At 28.1% G+C, this 23,691-nt stretch overlaps 1 protein-coding gene across 2 annotated transcripts; it reads right to left on the bottom strand.

The window, feature by feature from the left end:
- Nucleotides 1-8,858: 8,858 nt before the first annotated feature.
- LOC113549545 lies at nucleotides 8,859-23,322 on the bottom strand. Of its 2 annotated transcripts, none has more exons than XM_026950898.1 (11): nucleotides 22,681-23,322; nucleotides 21,070-21,182; nucleotides 18,515-18,583; nucleotides 16,989-17,119; nucleotides 14,192-15,034; nucleotides 13,041-13,257; nucleotides 12,863-12,971; nucleotides 11,663-11,816; nucleotides 10,292-10,471; nucleotides 9,595-9,737; nucleotides 8,859-9,476 (listed from the first exon to the last, which is right to left on the bottom strand). In XM_026950898.1, exons 2-11 carry the CDS (start codon nucleotides 21,158-21,160, stop codon nucleotides 9,179-9,181), a joined length of 2,235 nt encoding a protein of 744 aa, XP_026806699.1. In that variant the 5' UTR covers nucleotides 21,161-21,182; nucleotides 22,681-23,322; the 3' UTR covers nucleotides 8,859-9,178. The 2 variants fall into 2 exon arrangements, with proteins under 2 accessions (XP_026806699.1, XP_026806701.1); XM_026950900.1 differs by having other exon boundaries at nucleotides 8,860-9,476; nucleotides 10,388-10,471.
- Nucleotides 23,323-23,691: the final 369 nt, after the last annotated feature.

The following is a 23,691-nucleotide window of genomic DNA, read 5'->3' as shown; positions in this document are numbered from 1 at the left end:
ATTTCTCTACAAGTTTCTCATTATTTTTTTTTATTCTTAATTGAATATTTATTTAGATTGTTGTTGTCGTTTATTTATACTAATATATGCTGTAAATAATTATGCATACAAATTTATGTAAATTAATTATTACTCGTAAGGATGAACAATAGTAAAAAAATTAAATATGAATTTGTATTTGATATTTTGATGAAATGCGTTATTGAATAATTTATAACCTATTTCTTGTAAACTTTCATAAATTTGTTTATATTCACCTCATTTTTTATAATAAAAATCTAAAGTAAAACCTATATCATATTCTACCAATAATAAACTAAATACAATTGCGACTAAATTATTTGTCTATCATATCACTTACAAGAGTTTATAAATATCAGTATATAAATAAACGATAAAAATCCAATTTAAAACATATGACTATTAAAATTTAATATGAAATAAAACATTTAAGTGACTTGGCACTACTACAATACTGTATACAACACTTGATTAGTAATATTAGTCGCAAATTATTTATTATTTATAGTACAAAGAATTCTATTTGATTGCTTTATTTTTTATTAAATGAGATTTCAGTACACACAACAAAAATCTCCAAAAATAAATACAATATGGAATATTTTACGCGATAGTTAAATTGCACTGTATAATATAAGGAAAGAGATAAATTAACAAAACAAAAACCCAACTCCGGTACTAGTTAACTGTATACATTATTTAACAAACAGAAACGACAGACTCATTTAAACGCCTGAACATTTTCATTCTAATTTAATTACCACTATTTAAATCTGTAGCAGGTATCTATTTTGTTTTTTCCCACTTTTTCATTCGGACAGATTTTGTAATATAACGCTTAACCAAGATTCTGAGTTCATCTGCGTGCAATTACATCTAACGTTTTAAAACGTTAACACGTAATTATTACAATTATTAAAAGCCAATAAGTGTATTTAATAAAAAACAAAAAACTATAGTTAATATCGATATGATTGATTGACATAAATATTATTGAAAACAATTTCAGAGTACTACTAAATAAATAATTATACGCAAGACACGAGAATTTTGACGATGACGCATAATCAGCACGAACAAATCCCACGCAAAGTCAAAGTATCAACTTCGTCGCTGCAGTAGTACTCATTTCGAGTCGATCTAAAGACACTTTAGAGTACAAAATAGTTTTATACTGACGTCAGGTCCTTACCACAGATGGCTTGGTAATTAATACAATTAAGATCACGCGGCGCTTTACATAGGCATTTTAGCTACATTACTGTCTATTTCTGGCACGGTTAATGCAAGAAAGTGTAAAAAATATTAATAATACTTAATATTAAATACTGAATACTTGTATTATCATAAAATATACAACAACATCAGATTGAATAATAAAAAAAAATGTTTTAAAATAAAATTGAATTTTCTTTAAAAATAAAAAAAATACAGATATTCTGTTTTTCACCGCAACATTTTTGCTGAATTTTAAGTCTCTTGCACATCTTGGTCCTTGGAGTTTTGATAAAGAACAACAGTGATCAAAAACCATCTTATAATATCGAATCTAAATCATGTGGTTGTATGGAAAACCAATTAAAGCGGTTATAGTTCATTTAATGTCGCTTCCGAGTGCACTGCAACATTATTCATGAACTCCGATACATAATCATTTTTTAACACCTTAAACGCACATTCAAATTCACTAAAATATATCCATCACTTACACAAAAATCGCCTTTCGAGATTTTCATTATTTCATTGAAACAACACGATACGGTTTTATTCTAACAACATAATTTACTTCAATGAAGCACAATGACTGTCATGAATAAACGCTTAACAACCAGTAGCTATTAATGAGCTCTCGATGAATCGGATTTTTGTTCTTCTGTCTACAGTTTACTGGTATTATAATTTATAATATAGCAATATAATATTGTAACTCTTCGTTATTATATACCTAATTTTGGTAATTTTACTACTTATTTTACTTGGTAAGTCAGAAACATGTATATATGGTAAATTTCCTAGAGTGCCAAAAGATTAAAGTTAGGTAAATAAAGTTCCACAAACTTTTATAGTAATAAATTAAAATTATATTTTTTTTAATATATATAGTTGTTTCTACATAATATTAGTAGGATTTGTGTATGATGATGATGATGCAATATTTTATTATTAAATGTATTCGTATTCTGTACGTTGTGTAACGCACTATAAGAGGATTTCAAATACTTTTACTGATTTAGTTTTTTTACAAATGTAGTAAAAAGTTTTTACTTTTGATAAAATCAAAAAAATGTTTATTCATTTCCCTGAAAAATGGTAGCTGAAAAATATATTGCAAAACGTGCGTACGCTATGAATACAGATACCAAGGCAAAATGTCCGACCACTCCACAGTGAAGGGTATAAAAAATAAATAAAATACACTAAAATCCTAAGAAAAATGTGTAAAATCTTTTATACTCGACCGGATCTTTTTTGTAGGATACTCAGCCTTTGTCGTCGACTGTTATCTTGCCACTCAATTTAGACGTCTTTAAATCTGCGATTTACACACCTCGAGGATTACCGTGTCAAGATCCTAAAATTCGTGTTAGACCGAAAACGGATCGAATACGATTTAAAACGAGTGGCACGAGCCCATACAAGTGTAGTAAATACTAGATAGTAATACGTATTCGTCCGTTGTCATGATATTATTACGGATTGTCGACAACGATTTAGATAGGAGCCATATATTTTATGCTAATATGAACAGAACCGATTGATTAGTGAGACAACTAAGTAACGTAGATAGTCATTACAAAGCGCCAAGATCAACTATTATTTTATTATTTCGTGTCGAATATGAAATATTTTTCTTAATTATTTTATTGGTTATAATTTAAAAAGTAGAAATCATTATGTAATCAAATAGTTTATTTCGACAATAATTATAATACAAGCGAATATTTTTTCTAAAAAAAAAATTTTTAAAAATTAAAAAGTGACCTTAATAAATTCAAATAAATGTAATACGAATTAAAATGTACATATTTAACCATAAATTTTTAATAAGATATCAACCGAAAATTCGTATTGTTTGATTTACTAAACAGTGTAAAATCACGGTTAAAACTGACAAATAATTATTGTTTGAACTGACATATACTTTGAGACGGCTGATGGGTAGTGGTGATGATCTCAAAATGTAACAGGCCCTCAGGCCCTTCACAAAGGCTACTCTTGTCCTATTTCCGTCCTCTTGCCACTCGCATACCTTTTACGTTTAATATATAAGAAGATTCATGTTCTTGTCGAGTATGAATAATGTTTTATCTTCGTTTTTTATTTTTCATTTTCCAACAGTAAAGTTAGAGCACTTATTTGGTGTATTTCCGAGTAATTATCCAGCTAGGGACAGTCAACGGTATAAAATGGTTGTCTATAAATACGGTTAGTGTAAGTATTACTTACACAAACTCAATTTGAAAACATTTTTCATATAATATATAATATTGTATGCAAGGTGCAAGGAATGTCCACTTTACACCCTCACATTGTATATAATGCTAATAGTGCATAATATAGTACTACCTATATGACTATAATTATCTACTACAGACTACAGTTTGCACAATTTTATTTGAATAAAAATAATATGTAAATACCTACTTAAGGCGTAATCACTATTAAAATTGAAATTTGCATGAAGGTTGCTACAAGCGTCTAAAATTCAATGTTGGGTGAGATACTTTTATAAAATAATTAAATTTATTTACCCGCTATTCAAATAAAATTGTTATTATACACTTATTTTATATTCTAACCAGTAATGTAACTACGTTACATTCCTTATAATAAGAGTTCGTAGATAACTAATTTCTTAATAATCGTTATTCGTCAATCGACATAAATAAAAATAGTAGGTTATATTAGGTATATTAGAACTTAAAAACATTTTAAAAATGACGAAACCGTAAGTACATAATAACTATTAACTATTAAGACATAAATAATATATTAAATCAGTAAGTAGGTACACGGAGAGTAAAAAATGTATACTATAGAACAGTTAATTTTTCACATTTAGATTAACTGAATAGGTGTATTGTATATAGTTTTCAAAAACAAAACCCAAATATTGTTTAGGATCAACGACTCAATAATAACAATATAAACACTTTTTACGAATATTTTAATGTTACGCTTAAACACATGACTACGTGAGTGCTATAAATGATAGTGATAACTGTAATCATGGGTAATACGTCAATATATACATATTAAACAATATTATATAAAATATTATGTACAACAGTATATATATACTTAAACGAGCATATTATGGCGCTTTATATCATTTCATAGCTACCATTTCATTTAACGTTCTTTTTACTTTGAAAATGAACTACCAATAAGGATCGTTTTTACTTTGAGTGCTGATTAATTCAGCAATACATTTGATCAAACGTTGCATTGTACTCGAAAGTAGGTATTCAATTTCATTACCATGCGTGTGGGACCTATACTGTACAAAGAGGCTCAGATATTTTAAATTGAATGTTTTTTTTTTTATTACTCACTTTGCATAAGTGTTCTAAAACCCGACGTTTTTGCAATATATCATGGAAAATTTTATTAAAAAATCCAAAACAGGAACATATTATTAATCGACCACAAAGGATGTAAGTATCGGGTAAATATGTCTATTTCATTCGACATCCGTAAGGTCGTAGAGGAACGTTAGACTGAGTGGAAAGGCTAACCTTTAAAAACTTATAAGCCATATATAAATCAAATTGATTTTTCAAACTTACCTATACACTATATTATATTATGTAGATAGAATATGATCATTAATATATACCTACGTATGATTTTTTTATTTTATTTAATAGTCTTAGAAAGTTAATTATTGAGAGAACTAAAAAAAATAACTATCGCCCCATGTTGCCCCACGTTTGGACATTAAATTTATTAATTTAATAACATAAGCATTATATTCTATGAACAACTTTAAAAAAAAAAAATGTTTATAAAAATTAACGGCAAAGTTTAAAAGTACCAAGATAAAACTACCCTCTTTATCTTTTTATTCAACTTTAGCACAAAGACTTAACTGTCTACTTACTTCGTACTTTACACTGAATCCATCCACCAACCGATAAAGAATCCCTCTTCATCCCAAGCATATGTACCCATTCACTGAAACACCTCGTATGGTATTATTATACCTACAGGACTTTAGCCTCCGATTGTATACGTAATAGGTACGTATTACCGTAGCTAACAAAGATAATAATATATTATGTTGCCATGGCTTGTTTTTAATAAAATGTACCTATTTAGGTATGCTACTACTGATAATTAGTTGAATAGGTTCCTAAAAATATATTAATCTGATCAATAATCATCCATTATTAGGTATTTATTACTGATATTGGAACTAGAATGAATACAAATTATACATACTAAGTAAATAACACTTACGATGCTACAATATTTTCACCATTTGATAATGATCTCCGAACATTCCATTTAGTGTCAGTTACTCCAAAGTATATCCACCTTGAGTATATCCATTTTAATATAAACATAATATAACATATAATTTAGAACACAATTAATGTAGAGCGTTCCATGTTTCGTTTTGGGTTTATTGACCTGATAAATATCTATCTACCTCATCGGCCCAATCAAAGTGTGCTGTCGGCTCTGGCACCGAGTCCATCGCTTCACTTATTTCATTTTCTTCGCACGGTAGGTTAGCGGGATCTGAGTTCACGGCTTCGGTAAAACGTTGGTCGTCACTTCCTGCCGATTGGCGATTAACCTGTGCTTCAAGCACATTCGGCTCCGAGTCCACCGCTTCAGACTTATCTCCATTTTGCTGGGCGCTGGCTTATACTGACTCATTGGCCAGTAGGTCCAACACCGAAGCCTCAAGGTCCAAAACCGGTACAAGCGGCATGGCTAACTGGCATTGTGGGCGCCGAGTCCGGTCGTACTTTTGGAATTCCACGGTTATATCGGACACGACTCGCGAGGTGTTGGAAACGGAAAAAGGTTACCCGGTATATATAAAATATAATAGCACATCGATTATAATACGGATGCATATAACACCACCAAAAATGTATATTAAACAAATAGACAATAATAATTGACACAATCGGACTTAAGTATCCTAATAGAGGTGGGCGCCCATAAGATAATAATAATATAATCAATCCTACATGTATAATAATTACATAAATCAGGAAAATATAAACACTAAAAATACAAATAACAATAGAACGATACCGACACCGCTCGATCTTCACCTTGTGGTCCGGGACGCTGGAAGGATGATAATATGAAGATGGTCAGACTGGGGGCGGTAGACGCACACCACACAGATAGGCGCCGCGCCGATACACGACGCACACGCACGGCGACGCAAATATGCGTATATAAAATTGGTGTATATGAACACGTCATGCACGGTGGTGGAAACGTGCGAGATTCTTTGGCGACAACGCACAGGAAGAGCTCATTAAACACGTGGTTCGTACAACCCGCACACACGCACGGCCAGACGGGACAACGACGTACAGCAAAACGACTGGCGACTCGGATCGGCCGACAATGCCCAAAACATCGGGAAGAGGACCAATTCGGAAGTGGTCACTCGACGGATCGGAATAAGACGCGCAGAACAACACCACCACGGCGGTGACGACGCGCCAAGCACACGGGCGACGAAAAAGACATACCGTACGTTGCGGTCGACCGCTGGAAAGGAACGCGTATAAGTTGGCAAAATGGCACAAACGCATTGACCGCGCACGGGGTTTTGCCGCACAACACGGCGCGGGGCGGCGAGCGGACGCGACGGTGCGTCGGGCTCGAACGCTTGGAAAAAGGTGTCATATAATATAAAGGCTGGCGGCACAGCTTATATAAAATTAGCACTCACGGTTTCAGAACGGTGGCGAACTTCGAAGAGGGAGGGGGTAAAACCGGCTCGAGAAGTTTCGTCATCCGTTGCACGATCTGGGGGGAATTGTCTAATTTCGATAATGCGATAATCGATCCGCGTTCGAGCAGGCATTGCTGCTCGTTAACCTGCAATTATCAACAATTAGCCTAGCTATTTATAAACAACACGTACGATAATTTTCGTAGTTTAGTGGGTAATGAGTGATGACAGATAGTATTTGTATTAAATAAAGTATATTACCTACGTTTTATATAAGGGCAGCAATATAGGGCAATTGTAGGTTCTACAAGATAGATTATGTAGGTATTATTCAATAATGCAAAATATAGGAATATATTAACAACATAGGTATACAACTATTACAAAATGCTTACGACATTATATAAGTATATAATATTATACGTGAAGTGATAACAATTTTGAAAATTAATTTGGATAATATAATTATTAAATATAAGATACATATTATGTTACAGTTAAAAAATAGGATTCAAAATTATAAAAAAAATACACTTATCTATACAAGAAAGTGCAATACCGCCCGATACCGGCTTTAATTTACTATTTCAGATTTCAGATATTTTAATAAAAATAATATCAGGACAGCAGAAATCCGTTGTTGTGTAGTCTGCAGCCTACACTGCTTATGTCTTAATCCGGGTCTGCAGATAAGACAAGATCCATTTTAAAATACTTACCTACTAAATATAATTCGTCTATGCAATTAACCTATACATAATTATTATGTATAACCTTAAGGACATAGGGCCTATCTTTATATGGGTAAATATACTAAAAATATTTTAGTGTAGCAATATAATTAATAAAGGCTGCAAAAATGTATAAATTTTGACCTAAAGATTTTTAATATACCATTGTATTGTGTAATATAACTATAAAAATAAATTTTAATAGCTTTAATTATACCTAAGAATTCAATATAATGTAGTATGCTGAACAGAAAAGTAAACAAATATATACATTTTTCTTTAATAAAATTTAAAATATCAAATTTATATGAAATGTCCTTAACTTTGTGTTCTTTTGATTAGCAAACACTCAAATTGTATTTAGGTATGTTTTTTTGAGGAACAATGATTTATTATTATTGAAGTTTACTATGAAATATAGAAAATATGAGTCAAATAAATTATTAAAATCTAATTGGACCATCTCACAAAAACTGCACATATATTTCACATAACATATATATATATATATATATATGTATATACTATATGTCAATATAGAAACTTACCGAAATGTGCCTGTATATTTAAATATAAACAACTACACTAGATATTAGTATACTATAAATAAATTTAATAAAATTATGTTTGTGTTATATTATAATACTTAGTAATTAATTAATAAGACAATTTTAAATAAAGACATAGAACCACAGATTTTAAACTCAATTATTTTTGAAGTCTTTGGTGACAAAAATGTACACGTGCTGTTTAAATTTTACTGATAGTATTATTAATATATATATATATATTGTTTAACTTAACTGACAAAGAAGTTAACTATTGTTAAAAAAAACTATAGACACACTGGTTAATTAATATATGGTCAAATGTTTATTAGAGCATAATTTATGTCATAAAGTGTATGACATATCTGCCATCTTGTCCTACATGACTACATATAATAAAAATACAATAACAAAAATGCCACACTGAGACATAAAATAAAAATGTCATATAATATATTAATTTAAAATTATAATTTTTTTTTTACAGGAAGTAAAAAATGTCAATGGTTAACATTTTATTAAAAATAGTAATAATAAAAAATAAACATTGGAGTTATGACCTTTAAAAATCAATTTCTCACTTAAATAATAAAGATATACAAATATTATTTATAATCATATAGAAGTAGTCGTTTATCTATACAAGACAGTTTGCCAAAATTAGAATTTGTAATTTGGCTTAGTTTGATGAAACATAAAAAATAATAATAATAAAATGAGTAACAAATTAAATCATAAAAAAATACTACTTGAAAAACTGAAACTATTTTGTTTTTAAAAAAATAACTTAATCAAAATTAATGTTTTGAACTGTACCAAATTAAAGTAAAATATATTGATACATAATGAATTTATAATAAAATGTGTAAAACTGCTATTATTGAGGAAAATGCAGAAGTTACAACTAAAATGGATGTTATTTAAAAACAGTCTTTGTCTAATATTCATGGTATATTTCGTAAACTTCCAAAATTGAAATAGCTAGTAAAATTCAATCCTTCTTGGGCGGTCTTATTATTAGAAGTCATGATTGGCACACCAAATTGACCACCTTGATTATCTAGTTGGGCAATCGGTATGTAATTGGTGATACCCATTTGCCTCATTCTGAAAAGAGTATTGGATTTACTTAAGTCTACAATAGGGATCACCATTGACATGTTATTGGTTTCTGATTTGTGACTTAATTTATGCCGATTTAATGCCTCAATAGTTTGAGAAGCAAACTGACACAAGTTACATCTGTAAACATATCAAAAAAAAATTTCTATAAATAAAGAAAAAATAAATATTATATTTGTTTTGTTTCAATTTTTTTTTTTTTTTTGTGTAACAAAGCCATAGAGAAACAATTACTTACTTATATGGAAATGAAACTGATTTATGTGCAATAGCTAAATGTTCATACATTTTTTCAGAACTTGTATATGTTTTTGAACATACTTCACAAGGATAATACTTTTTTGGTTTATCTGGACCAGTTAAATCAACAGTATCCATACTCTAAGATAAAATAAATGTATATTAATACAAATAAATAAAATTTAAATAATATTATGGCAGTTTTTCCAGACAAATGTTAGATTCACAAAATCTATCAAATATTTGCTGAATACACTACATTTGTACTGTTATTAATAAAACTTAAAAAATTTTATCAGTCTTATAATAATAAATAATTTACATCTAAAGATTATTTCAGACTGAGATAAATTTTAAGTATTTCAAATATTAAACTATCAACATTATTAAATTTATGCTTAAAGTATATTTACATGGGCATAAACTCATATGCTACTAATATTAACCAACTTACTTATTATAAATTACATAAAATAATTTATGAATATGTATGTTATATAATATAAGTGACAAGTGTTAGGTATGATATTTATGTATATATAAATACTCATATATTTTCATAAATATTTGAATCAAAATGAATTGTATTGTAATGACAAAACACTTGAAAAAATTACCTTGTTTTCTTGTAAAAATTGATTCTGATTTTTAAGAATGAAAGATATTTGAAAAATAATATCAAAAACTAAATTTACCTGACTTATTATTTTACGTGGTACATTTTTAGATACTGTATTAGATACACTATTAGGTGCATTGCTAGATATCTTATTAGGTACATTGCTAGATACCTTATGAGGTGATGTAGGTATAATAGAAACAGCAGAGTTCAAGCTAAGTCCAGCAGGAATAGTTGAGTTGTTTCCATTATCCACCTAAAAGTTTAAAAAAATATATTAATGTAAATAAATCAAAGAAAAACGTATAAGTAAAAACCATAATCTAGTGTACTGTGTTAAGCACAAAATAACTTAATTCTGCTAGAATTGTATTTTAACTCAATAATTATATTTTATGTAGTAAGTTATATTAATTCATAGAAACCAGTATAGTATTTCTATCATATAAAACAAAAATATTATTTATAGTTATGATCTAGTAATCTAAGCCTTACCCAAACAACATAAAATAAAACTTAGAACACATAAATTACATGTATTTTAATAACAACTGACTGTAATACTATAGGAAAAAAATATGAGGAAACAATTTCTAAATTCACTTAAATTAAATAGTTTCTTGGGTTGAGAATTTGGCATAGCTTACATGAACTAAGAACTTGCCAGTTTCTACATACTAAAATCATAACTAAACCTCTAAATTGAAAATAAAATAAATTAACTAAAAAGTAAAATGTATTATTTTAATTACTCAATATAAATAAGTACATTCATGATTCAGAAGCAAATGCAAAACTATGGGTCAGATCAGTCAGGCCATTAGCCTTACCTATTGTCAACAAGGTATCAACTTTAGAATTAATACAGTAAAGGATTAAAAAAATATTTATTTTAAAATGAAAAAATACTACATGAAAAATGGGTGCACATTTTTATCTATATGAATGGGCAATTCCTGCTGAGTAATGTATAGGCTTGGTAAATACTCTTACATTTTAATAAATCAATAATTAATTACCAAAATGTTTATGTTTTATGATTCTTTCTTTTTAATTCTGACTATTGGGACAACTGCTTTATTTAGACAAAATAACATTCAACCAATGCAAATATGTCCAAATAGAGTGGTCTATTGTACTAAAGACATAAGCAGATCACTAATCTTTATCAATATCTTCATATTTAAGTGTTTGAGACCATTAAAAATATTATATTTATTGACATGACCAGGCTTTGATTTAAAATTGTTGAGCCTAGATACATGCCTGCTATTATATTATTTCACTATCGATATTTAAATTTGCTAATAAATTAATATTATATATTATAATAATAGTATTGAATATTTTAATAATAATAATTAATATTATATTATAACAATTCAATTTTTTTTTTAATTCATAATAAATTCAAAAATATCAATTTAGAAATAAAAATATAAGTTACCGTGCTAATAGTGAGCCCTCGTTTAGAAAATAAATTAACAACATCTTGCTGTGAAGCAGGAGAAGCTGAATTTTTGGTTACAGATTTAGTTAAAGATTCTGCTATAGATTTAACAATCGGAGGAGTCTTGTTCAAAGTAGTTGTATAGGAATTTCTAAAACAAAATAATATTTAAATCTTATACTATAAACAATGTAGATATTATATGTGTCAACACTTCCTATATTTTATTATCATTATAAAGTGAGCCAGATAAATTACATCAGTTGAAATTTTAATGTTGAGTTAGATACCTACTTTAAACCAGGGACTGGAACCTTAATGACTTTTACGGTTCTGGTTTCGGTTAGATTCCTAAAAAAACTAAAATGTCGGTTTTAGTTTATTTACGGTTTTTAAATTTGAGTTTCGGTTTTTTTTCGGTTCCTAAAAAATGAAAAATACGTTTCCTATTTTGGTTTTATACTTCTGTCAAAAAAAATTTGGTTGTGTCGAATTTTTAAAAAAATGTTATAAAAATTACTAAACCCTAATGTTATGCACATTAAACATAACCCTGTTTTAAATAACCCTTTTTGTTTTATTTTTTAATTTTTATACCTAATTTATATTTTAATTGTTATGTAATATATTTATTATTTACTAATTACCACTTATTGTATCAACAGTATTCGGTATTTCAAATTTTAAAATATCACCAACTTTTTATTTATTATCACCACATACTATATCTATAGTATACTATTTACTCTATTAAAAACCGAAATTAATCGTAAACAACATTTATAAAAAAAGTAACGGTTCCAGTAAGGTTCTGGTTTTTAAATTAATTTAAATTAGGGTTTCGGTGAGGTTCCGGTTCTTTTCGGTACGGTTCCAGTCCCTGCTTTAAACACTATTCCTTAAAAAATATGAAAATATGACTAATTGACTTGACAACTTTATAATTTAAGATGGATTTATATCAAAAGTTCATTAATTCATTAATTATTTTAATTTAATTTATATTTTATAGCTGTTCAATGCTATAGAGTACAGATTATAGAAAATGAGCCCTTTTCAAGTTATTAGTGCCTGGTAGTATTTACAACTGGTGAAGACATTACAATAAATTATAGACAGTGTTGACAACTTCATATATTTACCTTGGGTATAATAAAAGAATATGGAATATTTTATAGACAATAATATGTAACTAACCTATCTAAACTTGTACGTTTCATAGGAGGAGCTCCTCTCCTAGGAGTAGTTAATGGTCTTTTTAAAGAACTACCTCTTGGAGTTGAATTTAAAGAAGGCGTTCTTCCTCCTATACAATATAATGAATAATAAATAATTGTAATTAATTAATAATATATTATAACACTTTGAGACCCACTCATAGTTGATCCTCTTTGTACATTACGCCCTCTTGGAGAAGACATCATATGTGGCATGGCAGGCCTCATCATTGGACGCATTGCACGTTGCATAGAAACTGGCTGATTTGGCATCCTTAATGATTGTGTATACATACTAGGAGTTAGGTTCTCAGGTAATGGTGGAACACCAGACTGCAATTGTTGATCAAAACCCATTGCTGGTAAACGTTGGACCTAATTTTAATAAATCAATTCAACTTGATACTAAAACTTTGATACAAAGAAATATTTACAGTGAAACCTCTTAATAGCGGACATTTTTGGTAACAAAAATTTTATCCGCTATTTAGGCGGGTAAATTTTTGAAATTTATACAATGTATGTTTCAAAGGAAAAAATATGCACTATATAACATTTAATTGTAATGTTTTAACAACTGATAAATTAGTAAAATAAAATATTAACAAATATTACTGTTAACGATTAAAATATAATATCAATACAACACCCAATTTCCCATTAAAAAAATCTCAAGATAAAAAAATGGGCAAGTTTCGAATGAACTATTGTAATGAATGTGTTCAATTTAAATTCATTGTTTTATCATTTTATATAAGATTTTGGTAAATGAACAACTTCTAGGAAAACTTAGATACAATTTTCAAGTATCTTGAGCCAAAACAATGTAATCAACATTAAAAGAAAAAAAATTTAAAATCTTAAATATCTATAAACAGCTCAAAAAGAAAATATTTAGAAAATCGTTTCAAGTTGGAAATGTTAATATAAATATTTTGTGAACATTTGTTATTGAGGTTTTTGTTTTTAGGTTATACTAAAAAAAAAATATCAATTTTGTCAAATACTATTTTTGCATAAAAGTTTCTGTTATTCATGATTTTTTTTTTAAAAGAAGTATCTGCTTCTTAGAGAGTCCAATTTTGGGAAGTACTTTGGAAAATAATTAAAATGTCCTTATCTCTAAGAAATTGTCTACTATTGGAAGGTTTCACTAAATATCAATTGCATTATAATAAATATTAGTTTAACATATATTGTATTAAAGAAAGAATAATTTAAAAAAAAAAATTTAATTTGAAACCGTCTAAAAAAATAAAATAAAATCTATTTGCAACCTATTATCAAAATGTTATTAATTTATTATTACTTGATGTGCTAATTGCTGAACTGGTGATGGCATGATATTGTGAGCCAAACGCTGGTGATCTAGAAATTCTTGTTGACTCGATACTACTAAATGTTCACATTCCTTGAAAGAACATTTGAAATGTTTCATGGTTACTTTATGATCATTTAATAACTCTGGAGAATCATATTGTACTCCACAAACATCACATGACAAATATGGTGGTGGAAAAGACCCACCATTTTGAGTTAAATAATTTGGTGCTCTATCTATTTGTTGTCCAGGTGGTGGCATATTAATTAAAATCGCAGTACGGGGATCTACTAAATCATCAAAAGAACGGACATTAATTTTAACTTTTTGCTCTTTAACTTGCTCTTTGACTTGCTCTTTTATTTCTTTCTTTTCAACGCCATTTTGTGGTTGATTATTATCATTTTCATCATCATCTTTCAAGACAACTATATCACCTTCCAGGTCTGATTCTTTTAAGAGTTCTTCTTTCAATGTTTTAAGGCGCACTTTACATTCTTCTTTCTTAACCACTGTAGAATTTTGAGGTAAATCTTCAGTTTTTAAATCTATTACTGTATTAATAGATACATTTTTCTCCTCAGATTTAACTGAAACAGCTGGACTTGGTCTTTCAGTAAATGATTCTTGAGAATCATCAGATAATATTTCTACATCACTGTCGTCAGAACTATTAGCATTTTGAGATTCTCCTTCAGATTCTTTTTCATTTTCACCTTCATCAACAGAAGGTAATTTGTCAGTAGATTTTTTCGGATCAGAGTCCTTTGGATTTTCACAATCTTCTTCACCAGAAACACTTTCAGCTGTAGGTGGAAGTCTTCTTACAACCTGAAATTAATTATAATTAATACATATAGTTTTATAAGAAAAAAAAGAACCAGATAATAGAAATAGAAGACTTAAATATAAATACGAATTATTTGAATCAGTAGATTAATTAAATTTTATGAAAAAAATTACATTTATTATGTTTTATTAATTATATATTTTAAGCGAAATAACTACCTGTTATTGCCTTATACGTCAATATTGAAGTATTATAAAATGATTGTAAAGAAAAATAGTTTAAAAATAATCTAAATATTTAAAAAAATTCATAATATAATATAATTTTTTAATACAGTAAAACCTGTTTAAGATGCTCTATGTTCCCAGATAAGACGCTCATCTTGTCAATGATTTTTATAAAAATACATTGTATACAATTTAAAGAAATACCTTACTAATAATAATGATAACAAATTATGTGTACGTGTACTTGTACTGGTTATCGAACGATAACCATCGTCGATAACATCATCTTAATAAAATTGAAAACTTTCTGTATTCAAAAAACATCAAAAATGTGAAACAAACAAAGATAGATGATTTTTTTAAAATAGGTTATAATATATGTAACATAATTGTAATATTTTAATTTAATTTTAATATTTTTATATGTAATAATTCATTCTGCAAAGTAAAAAATATAATTTGTATGTATATAACATGGATGTATTGTAAAATATAATAAACATTTTTGTACCCACGTAATATGATTTCTCTCCTAAGACACTATTTTTAACTGGTCCCTTGGAGAGCGTTTTAAACGGGTTCTACTGTAGTTATATTAGAGGCAAAAAGTCATTAAGAATAAAATTTTTTTAAATTGTAACAAAATTACTAAAATTTTTATTTTTTATTTATATATCTATCCAACTTAATCAAAATTTAAACTTTAAATAATAAAAAAAAAATTTGCCTTAATGTAAAAATTGTTCTTTTTTAAAGAACTATAAGAACCCACTTTAAACTTTTTGACCAAACATAAACATTTTTACTAACATCAAGTTTTCAATCAAAATCAAGTCAAAACAAATTTGATAACCATTTTTTTTTATTATCTATAACCTTTCAGCCCTATCACCATAACGGCTTTATCTAAATTTTATATAATAATATAAATATTTGGATATGGTTATCGTTAACTACAGATAAAAATTTCATTTTGACTATTGGTTTTTACTTTTGGTTTTGTTTAAATACCCAGTAGCAGAAAGTTGAACAAATACTAAAACTTTCATAATTCATAAATGGATTACTCAAAAAATTTCTGTTAACATCAAAACTAATTTTTTAAATATGTTTATAAATTAGCTATTTTGATTTTTTCAAAATAATTTAAATTAAAATTAATTTTTTTATTTTCTGTAAAAAAAAAATAAAAATAAAAAAGTTTATATTACACGTGTAGTACAAGCATCTATTAATTTTATAAAAAAAAAAATATTTATTATTAGAACACAAGTTATTTCATTTGTTAGAACTTTGTGATACATCTTGTACATACATAACGCATAAAAATGTGGTTTATGTTCCAATCAGATCAACTTTTCTACCAAATACCGTCCACAGAGTTATAGATTGATGTATTTCTACTTTTTCTTATAGTGATGTCAAACACAAAAAAACATACATCATTGTAAAATAAATACAATCATCATTCCATTCAGAATCTAACATCATTAATTAATTACCATACTCGTAATGCTCAATTATTAGCCATCAATCATCAACAAAATATGAACTAAGTTAAAAAAATATACTTTACTCTTATATCTATTAAATTTAAATGTTTAACTATTATAATACATTATACATAATTTTTACTTAAGCCAATATGCAATAATATGCTTTTTTTAAACCCAATTAACAAAATTCAGAAAAAATATTTAGGTATTACTCGGTGCAATCATATTAATTGAAAAGATAAATAACTAAAATATAGTGTAAAGTTTCTCACTTCAAACGATTGGGTGGATTCCCTAGAAGAACTACTGCTACATGACCTTGTTTTCTTTAAAGTTACTTTTATTGATGACCCAGCCAATTCTGATGGATTTGATGCTGTTGTAGGTATATTTTGATCATCATCTAAACAATACAATTTAAAAAAAATACATTAATACATTATTTATATAATTTGAAATTTAAAAGCAATACAATTTTGTTGATATTTTAACAATTTAAAATTTTAAGTGGCTAAAATAAATTATGCCTAATTACGATGATTTAAAATTACTGTAACTTAAAAAGTAACCGCGTGCAATATTTGTAAGCCTTAGTATTAAAATTACAAATCATATTAATTTGCATTGAATAATATTAACATTTTGTACTCATTATTATGTTTTCAAGCTTTTTGACAAAGAAAAAAATCTTGCCACTAGTAAAACTAATATCTAAAATCTCAGATAAAAATAATAGTTACTATTGATAATCAGTTCATAATTTAATAACATTACTGATTTCAAATTAACATTTATTTTTTTTAATAATATTTTATTGTAGTTATTTAATAAATAACGTTTTTTTTTAATCAGTAATTTTTAAATATTTTTTTAACAATGATAATAATCATAATATACACAATAAATTAAAAAAAAATTTTTATACATTATCGCTAATCAATGATAGACTAATAATTAAAGCGTGGATATTCATGTACTAAAAAGTATCATAATATGCAATCAAAATTGTAAAAATATGAAACAAATATGCAAATACACGAAAAATATGCAAGAACGTTTTAATTATTTACTAGACAATTTTTTTCAATACTAATAGAAATATTAATATTGATACTTATATTTAAATATTGTAAAAAAGGTATATTACCTATATACATATTAATTATAAATATATTATATATTTATAAATTAATATATTTTTTTATATTTTATTAAAATGAATAACCATAGATATTTCTAATTTTTATTCAGTGAAGCTGTAACGTTTTCTGTCAAAATAATTTTAAATACAGAGAACGATCGTTCGACATCGACCAAATGGATGGGGCATATTTGAAGCAACTATATACATAGTTAAATAGTAATAGATAATAGTCAATAGTAATAGCTTGAATTTTTTCTTTTATTTCATCAATTATTGAAACGCTTTTATATAATATTACGTTTTAAGTTTCTAGTTTCTTTATTGCTATCACTAAAAAATAAAAATTGCAAATGTGTGTATATGAAATATTAATTCATTGACAACATTATCATCCTCAAATTATAAATAGAATTTTTTTAATTTTTGATTTCTCTAATAGATAAAATTTTATTTTATACCTTTTTTTAAAAAATTTTGCTTTAATTCAATGCAATTTGAATTTCATAAAAATATACAGAAATATGCAATTAGGTACATAGAAATCCACGCTTTATTAATAATAAAGTTTAAAGTAAATAATTTAAATTAAATAATAATAGAATAATTTTAAGTAAAACACTTTTATTGATTTAAATAAAAATTAAATCAAATTACCTTCACTCTCTGGATTTGAACAATTAGAGGACGACTTACTGTCAGGTTTCATTTTTGATTTTTCATTTCCTGTTAAAAAATAATAAATGTAAACGTTATTATGAAGAAATTTTAAGTTTAAACATGATCTATATTGAAAAATACTTTTAAAAATCTACCTCTATTAACAAAAAAAACAATAAGTAACACCAATACGTACTGGTAAAATACATTTTTGTTACAAATATATCATCAATCACCACTTTCATTATTAATTCAACAAAAAAGTAGCTACATAAATTTAACATACCATAGATGATTTCATTCTGAAATTGCATGGTATTATATTGATAGTATAATAAGAAAATTTAAATGGGAATATCATAGGTACTCTGAGTAAGCTCATTACTGGGTTGCATAATCTAGAGCTGGACGCCTTACTTAACTTGAAACGCCAAACAATGTTTCATCAAATTTTTGTATGCAATATATTATGAACCTTTTGAATTTTTAATACTAATAAAGAACACAACTAAAGAAAATTACAGTTAATTTTCAATTCCCTCAAAAAAGTGATTTAATTATCTGGTAAAAGCAAAAAATAAATTCCAAACAAAAATGTAATGGAAAGGTGTTTACAGTATTCAATTGTATATAGTTTGACGAGGTGCCTAGTACCCTATTAGTTATCTAAATGCGCAATGATTAAGAGGACGTTATACCCGCATGTGTTGTCTCTGTCTTACTAATGTAGATCATAACAAATTTTTATTCAGCAGAACACATTTTGTGATGTTAGCTTTAATATAAGAGTAAATTTACATATTATCAAATTTAAAGATAAGAATATTATCTAGGGCATCTCATAGGCTTTTATTGATATCTTAATTTTTGTGTGTTATGTGAATTAAGTGAGTTATGGTTATATAAAATATTAAAACTTTAAAATGCTCATAACTCACTTAAAAATTAAAATACCAATAAAAGCCTATAAGATACCTTAGATAACATTATTACCTTTAAGTTTGATAATAGGTAAATTGACTCTAATATTAAAGCTAACATCACAAAATGTGTTCTGCTGAATGAAAATTTGCTATGATCTACATTAGTAAGACAGAAACAACACATGCGGGTATAACGTCCTCTTAAACAGCTTGATTTATACAACAAATGTGATGGTTATCACTAGAAAGCAGATTTTTAAGTTTCTCCATTATATTTCATGAATAAGTACAACAGGTGAACGAGGGTAAAAATTGTGGACGACATATTAGTAACAGGATTTGTAGTAAAAATGTATTTTTCAAGAATATTAAAATTAAAACATATTTTGGAGATTAGGAAATATTAAGCCTATATGGCTATATTTCATGTTCTAAGAATAAATTGTATTATATTTCATAATAAAAAAAATCACATTTGTTTATTTCTTGAATTTTAATTAGTTTGTTACAAGATAAAAATGTTTTTAATTAAAATAAAAAAATGATAGAAATTGTTCAATAACATTTCTATAACTAAATAAGAAATTATTTCAAATAATTGAATTTAAATAATTTTCCAAAAAAAATGTATACAATAATTATTTTAAAGTTAAAGCATAATATGATATGCATTAGTGGATGGTAAATGTAAGTATATACTATTATATATAAGTAAAAAAAGCATATTTTACCAGTTTAAGAATTATTAAGAAGACGTCTCACCCTCATGTGTTGTCTCCATCTTACACACGAACAAAATAGTAAATTTTCGTTCACCAGTTTCAATAGTGTGCTTTTAGTTTTAATATTAGAGTGGATTGTCCTATAATCAAACTTTTAGATAAGAACATTATATGTGTTCCCTCATTGGCTTTTTATGATATTTTAATTTTTAGGTGAGTTATGATGATTTTCATTTATTAAATAATTTCATACCCATAACTTAACTAAAAATTAAAATATCATAAAAAGCCAATGAGGGAACACATATAATGTTCTTATCTAAAAGTTTGATTATAGGACAATTCACTCTAATATTAAAACTAAAAGCACACTATTGAAACTGGTGAACGAAAATTTACTATTTTGTTCGTGTGTAAGACGGAGACAACACATGAGGGTGAGACCTCCTCTTAAGAGAATATTTTAGGGTGTATAGCTTGTACCTAAAGAAAACACTATCATTTTCGCTAACATTATTTTGATATTCAACTTAATACTTTAATAAATCTAGTTTTTCTTATTAAAAACTAATTGTATTACTGAATAGAAAAAAATTAAACATAAAAGGTTGAGACTATATTTTATTATATATCTACATTGTATCTAAATCTCTGTTTTTACAAAAGGTTAAAAAAAATTGAATTCAAAACAGGTATCTTGTTAAGTATTATACATTATAACATTAAACACTTCTTCTTATTTAATACTAATTATTGAACCTACCTTTACATACTACATTTAGATGTACCTAGCTTGTTATAATGTATTTTCAAATATTTATATAGTTTTAATTTTGAAATTAAAAAAACAAAACAGCTTTATATTATACTTAAATTCAAAGGACGAATCACAAAATAAAGCACTAACCAGAGTTCTTTGCTCTACTTCTATTTGGATTTTTATTCTGATTTTTCTTCATTTTTTCTGGATCCATCGTACACGCTCTTGTATGGACCATTTACTTATAACTTTGAAAAGTCCTTTTATTCACATAAAACAATACAACAAATAATTTTAAATTTAATAATGATAAATTGATAATGTTGGAGCATTAATCTAATTGGTTGACATAAATTATTGATAAGCAAATATCAAATTAGAATTCAATATTATGAAGAAAATAAGAGAAAATATCAATGCGTTCTAATTGTAGAGACAGATGCAAAGACCACAGAATAGTCAGATCTGCTGACATGACTCATTTAAATCAAACAGTATACTGTTGAAAACCACTCTAGTAGTAGACGAGACAATTCAGAACTATTAACTAGGGCAATAACTTAAGATTAGGAACACATCTATTTAGAGTAAATTTTAGGGTAGCAGTGGGTGTTGCATTTTGAATTTTCAAAATCAAGGCAAACACGATTATCTACAAGAATCGTTGAAACACAACAAGACGTGTATAGTAGTATAATTTTAACGTATAAAATATTTTTTTAATAACAATTTCAAAATGATAGACGATGAAAGGACAGGTGGGTAACGGTAATAATACCAGTTTTACATGGTAAAACGCGAAAAAAAAGATCATCTAGTCAACAGTCAATATCATTAAAAGTAGGTATGTACAGTAGACGCTTATAAAGTTGATACGATTGATCGTTTTTAAAATTTTGAATCACAGCCGATAAGAATTCATAGGGGCTAGGTAAATTGAGTCCGAAATACCGTTTTTGTGGTAAACTGAGTCCCTGGTTATAATAGGTTTAGAATCCAAAACAGCACATTTTCCTTCACACTTTTACAGACTTAGTACTATCTGTTATGTTAACATAACTGGCATGGTTAAGAATATGCTTTTTTGCTTTTAATATCTAATATAATTCACGTTGTTGTATATAAAAATCACAATTAATTATATATATAATATACAAATTCAAATCAAATTTTTTTTTTATTCATTACTATTAAATGTTATTATGTACATGGTAAAAATTTATTCGATATATTCTTAGCAAATTCAAACCTTGAATTATTTTTATTTTTATATTTCAACATTTCTTATCTCAAAAAAAAATTTTTTTCTATTGTTATTTTTTTCATTTTAATTACCTAAATCTGCTACATATTTTCATACATGATATATCTATTTGAATGTATTTAAGTAAGCAAATCGATAATCGATAATGACTAATTGGTGACTTTAATCACTATACAGTACTCATTGAATGTTGAGACTTAATTTTTAAGTAGGTACATCGTCGTTATTTATAAATTTTTCTTTAGAAAAATATTATTACTTAGGACTCGATTTACCTGTCACGTTAAAGTTTTCCGGATCCAATTTACCTAGCCCCAATATCTACCCAATTATTTGGGACTCAGTTTACCACTCCCGGCATTCGTATGACAATACAGACGTCCGATCCGCCCGAAACGTCGTATGATCGTGTTGTGACACGATCCACACACACCATCATACTTGGAAATATCGTTAGGGCGGACCGCCGCCGATCCACCTTATTGCCGGCTTACCTTCTCTGTCGTAATGTTTATTCAGTTTTTCAGTCGGGTCTCGTGTGGTCGTGCAGATGTTCACGCACACTCGACAGACATAACGGCGATGATAATACGTAATACCAATTAAGCAAACAACGAAAAACTCCGCCGGAAGAGTCGATGGGCCGTACGGACACACGCACAGTAAAAAATATAATATTTAAATTATTACACTATCTTTTTAATATTTTATTATTATCAACAGCGACGGCAATAATAATAATAATAATAATAATAATAATAATAAATTGTTAACGACGACGAGCGGCGTGTGATATCTGGCTCGCAACCAGACCGACAAATGGCAATCGATACACGCGGACGGACGCGCAGGCGCGAAACCGTACACGATAAAACGGCCGACGGGTATACGCTTCCCAACGGAAAAGAAAAACAAACACGCCGAAGCGAACGCGGAACGACGCGAGCGAGTCGAGACGGACGCTGAAGAAGAAGAAGAAGAAGAAGAAGAACGGACACGGCGGCCGGCCCGGACGAAATGCGGATCGGCGGACGGACGCGACGGAGCGAGTCGCTGGACGACGACGGTGCACGAAGTTTGCCGAGGTGACGACACGCGAACCGGCCGGAGAGGCGAAATCAAGCGGTGCCCGTGTCGAGCGCTCACTGCTCACTGCTCCGGTCGCGAACTCACGGCTCTCTCAAGTGTCGCGCACTGCCCCGGCCACCGATGACATTACCACCACCCGTCCGCCACCCTACGCAAAGTTTGGCCGGCCGGCCAGTATTATTGAGCATTTGAGCACGCATAGTTCCGTGCGCCGCCACGGCGAGTTTGTCGCTATTATGCCACACTATTATCATTATCATTATTATTATTATTATTATTATTACTATTATTATTATCGTCGCGTTCTTGCTCGGTTGTGCGCGCGCGCCCGCCCGCCGACGGGAGCGCGTGCGGCGGTGATGAACGCCGGGTGTGGGCAAATATCGCTCAGCGACCACTAGCGAGCAGCGACGATC

This window comes from Rhopalosiphum maidis, chromosome 1 (assembly GCF_003676215.2).
Source record: "Rhopalosiphum maidis isolate BTI-1 chromosome 1, ASM367621v3, whole genome shotgun sequence".
NCBI classification, from domain to species: Eukaryota; Metazoa; Arthropoda; class Insecta; order Hemiptera; family Aphididae; genus Rhopalosiphum; species Rhopalosiphum maidis.
The sequence above is the reverse complement of the archived record's forward strand: the minus strand, read 5'-3'. Positions and strand labels throughout refer to the sequence as shown.

Coding starts and splice junctions, on each gene's coding strand:
- LOC113549545 (XM_026950898.1), bottom strand. CDS start 21,160: ATGGTCCATACAAGAGCGTGTACGATGGATCCAGAAAAAATGAAGAAA. Junction 15,035..16,988: donor AATCCACCCAATCGTTTGAA/GTGAGAAACTTT, acceptor AATTAATTTCAG/GTTGTAAGAAGACTTCCACC. Junction 10,472..11,662: donor GAGGGCTCACTATTAGCACG/GTAACTTATATT, acceptor TTAAACTTTTAG/GTGGATAATGGAAACAACTC.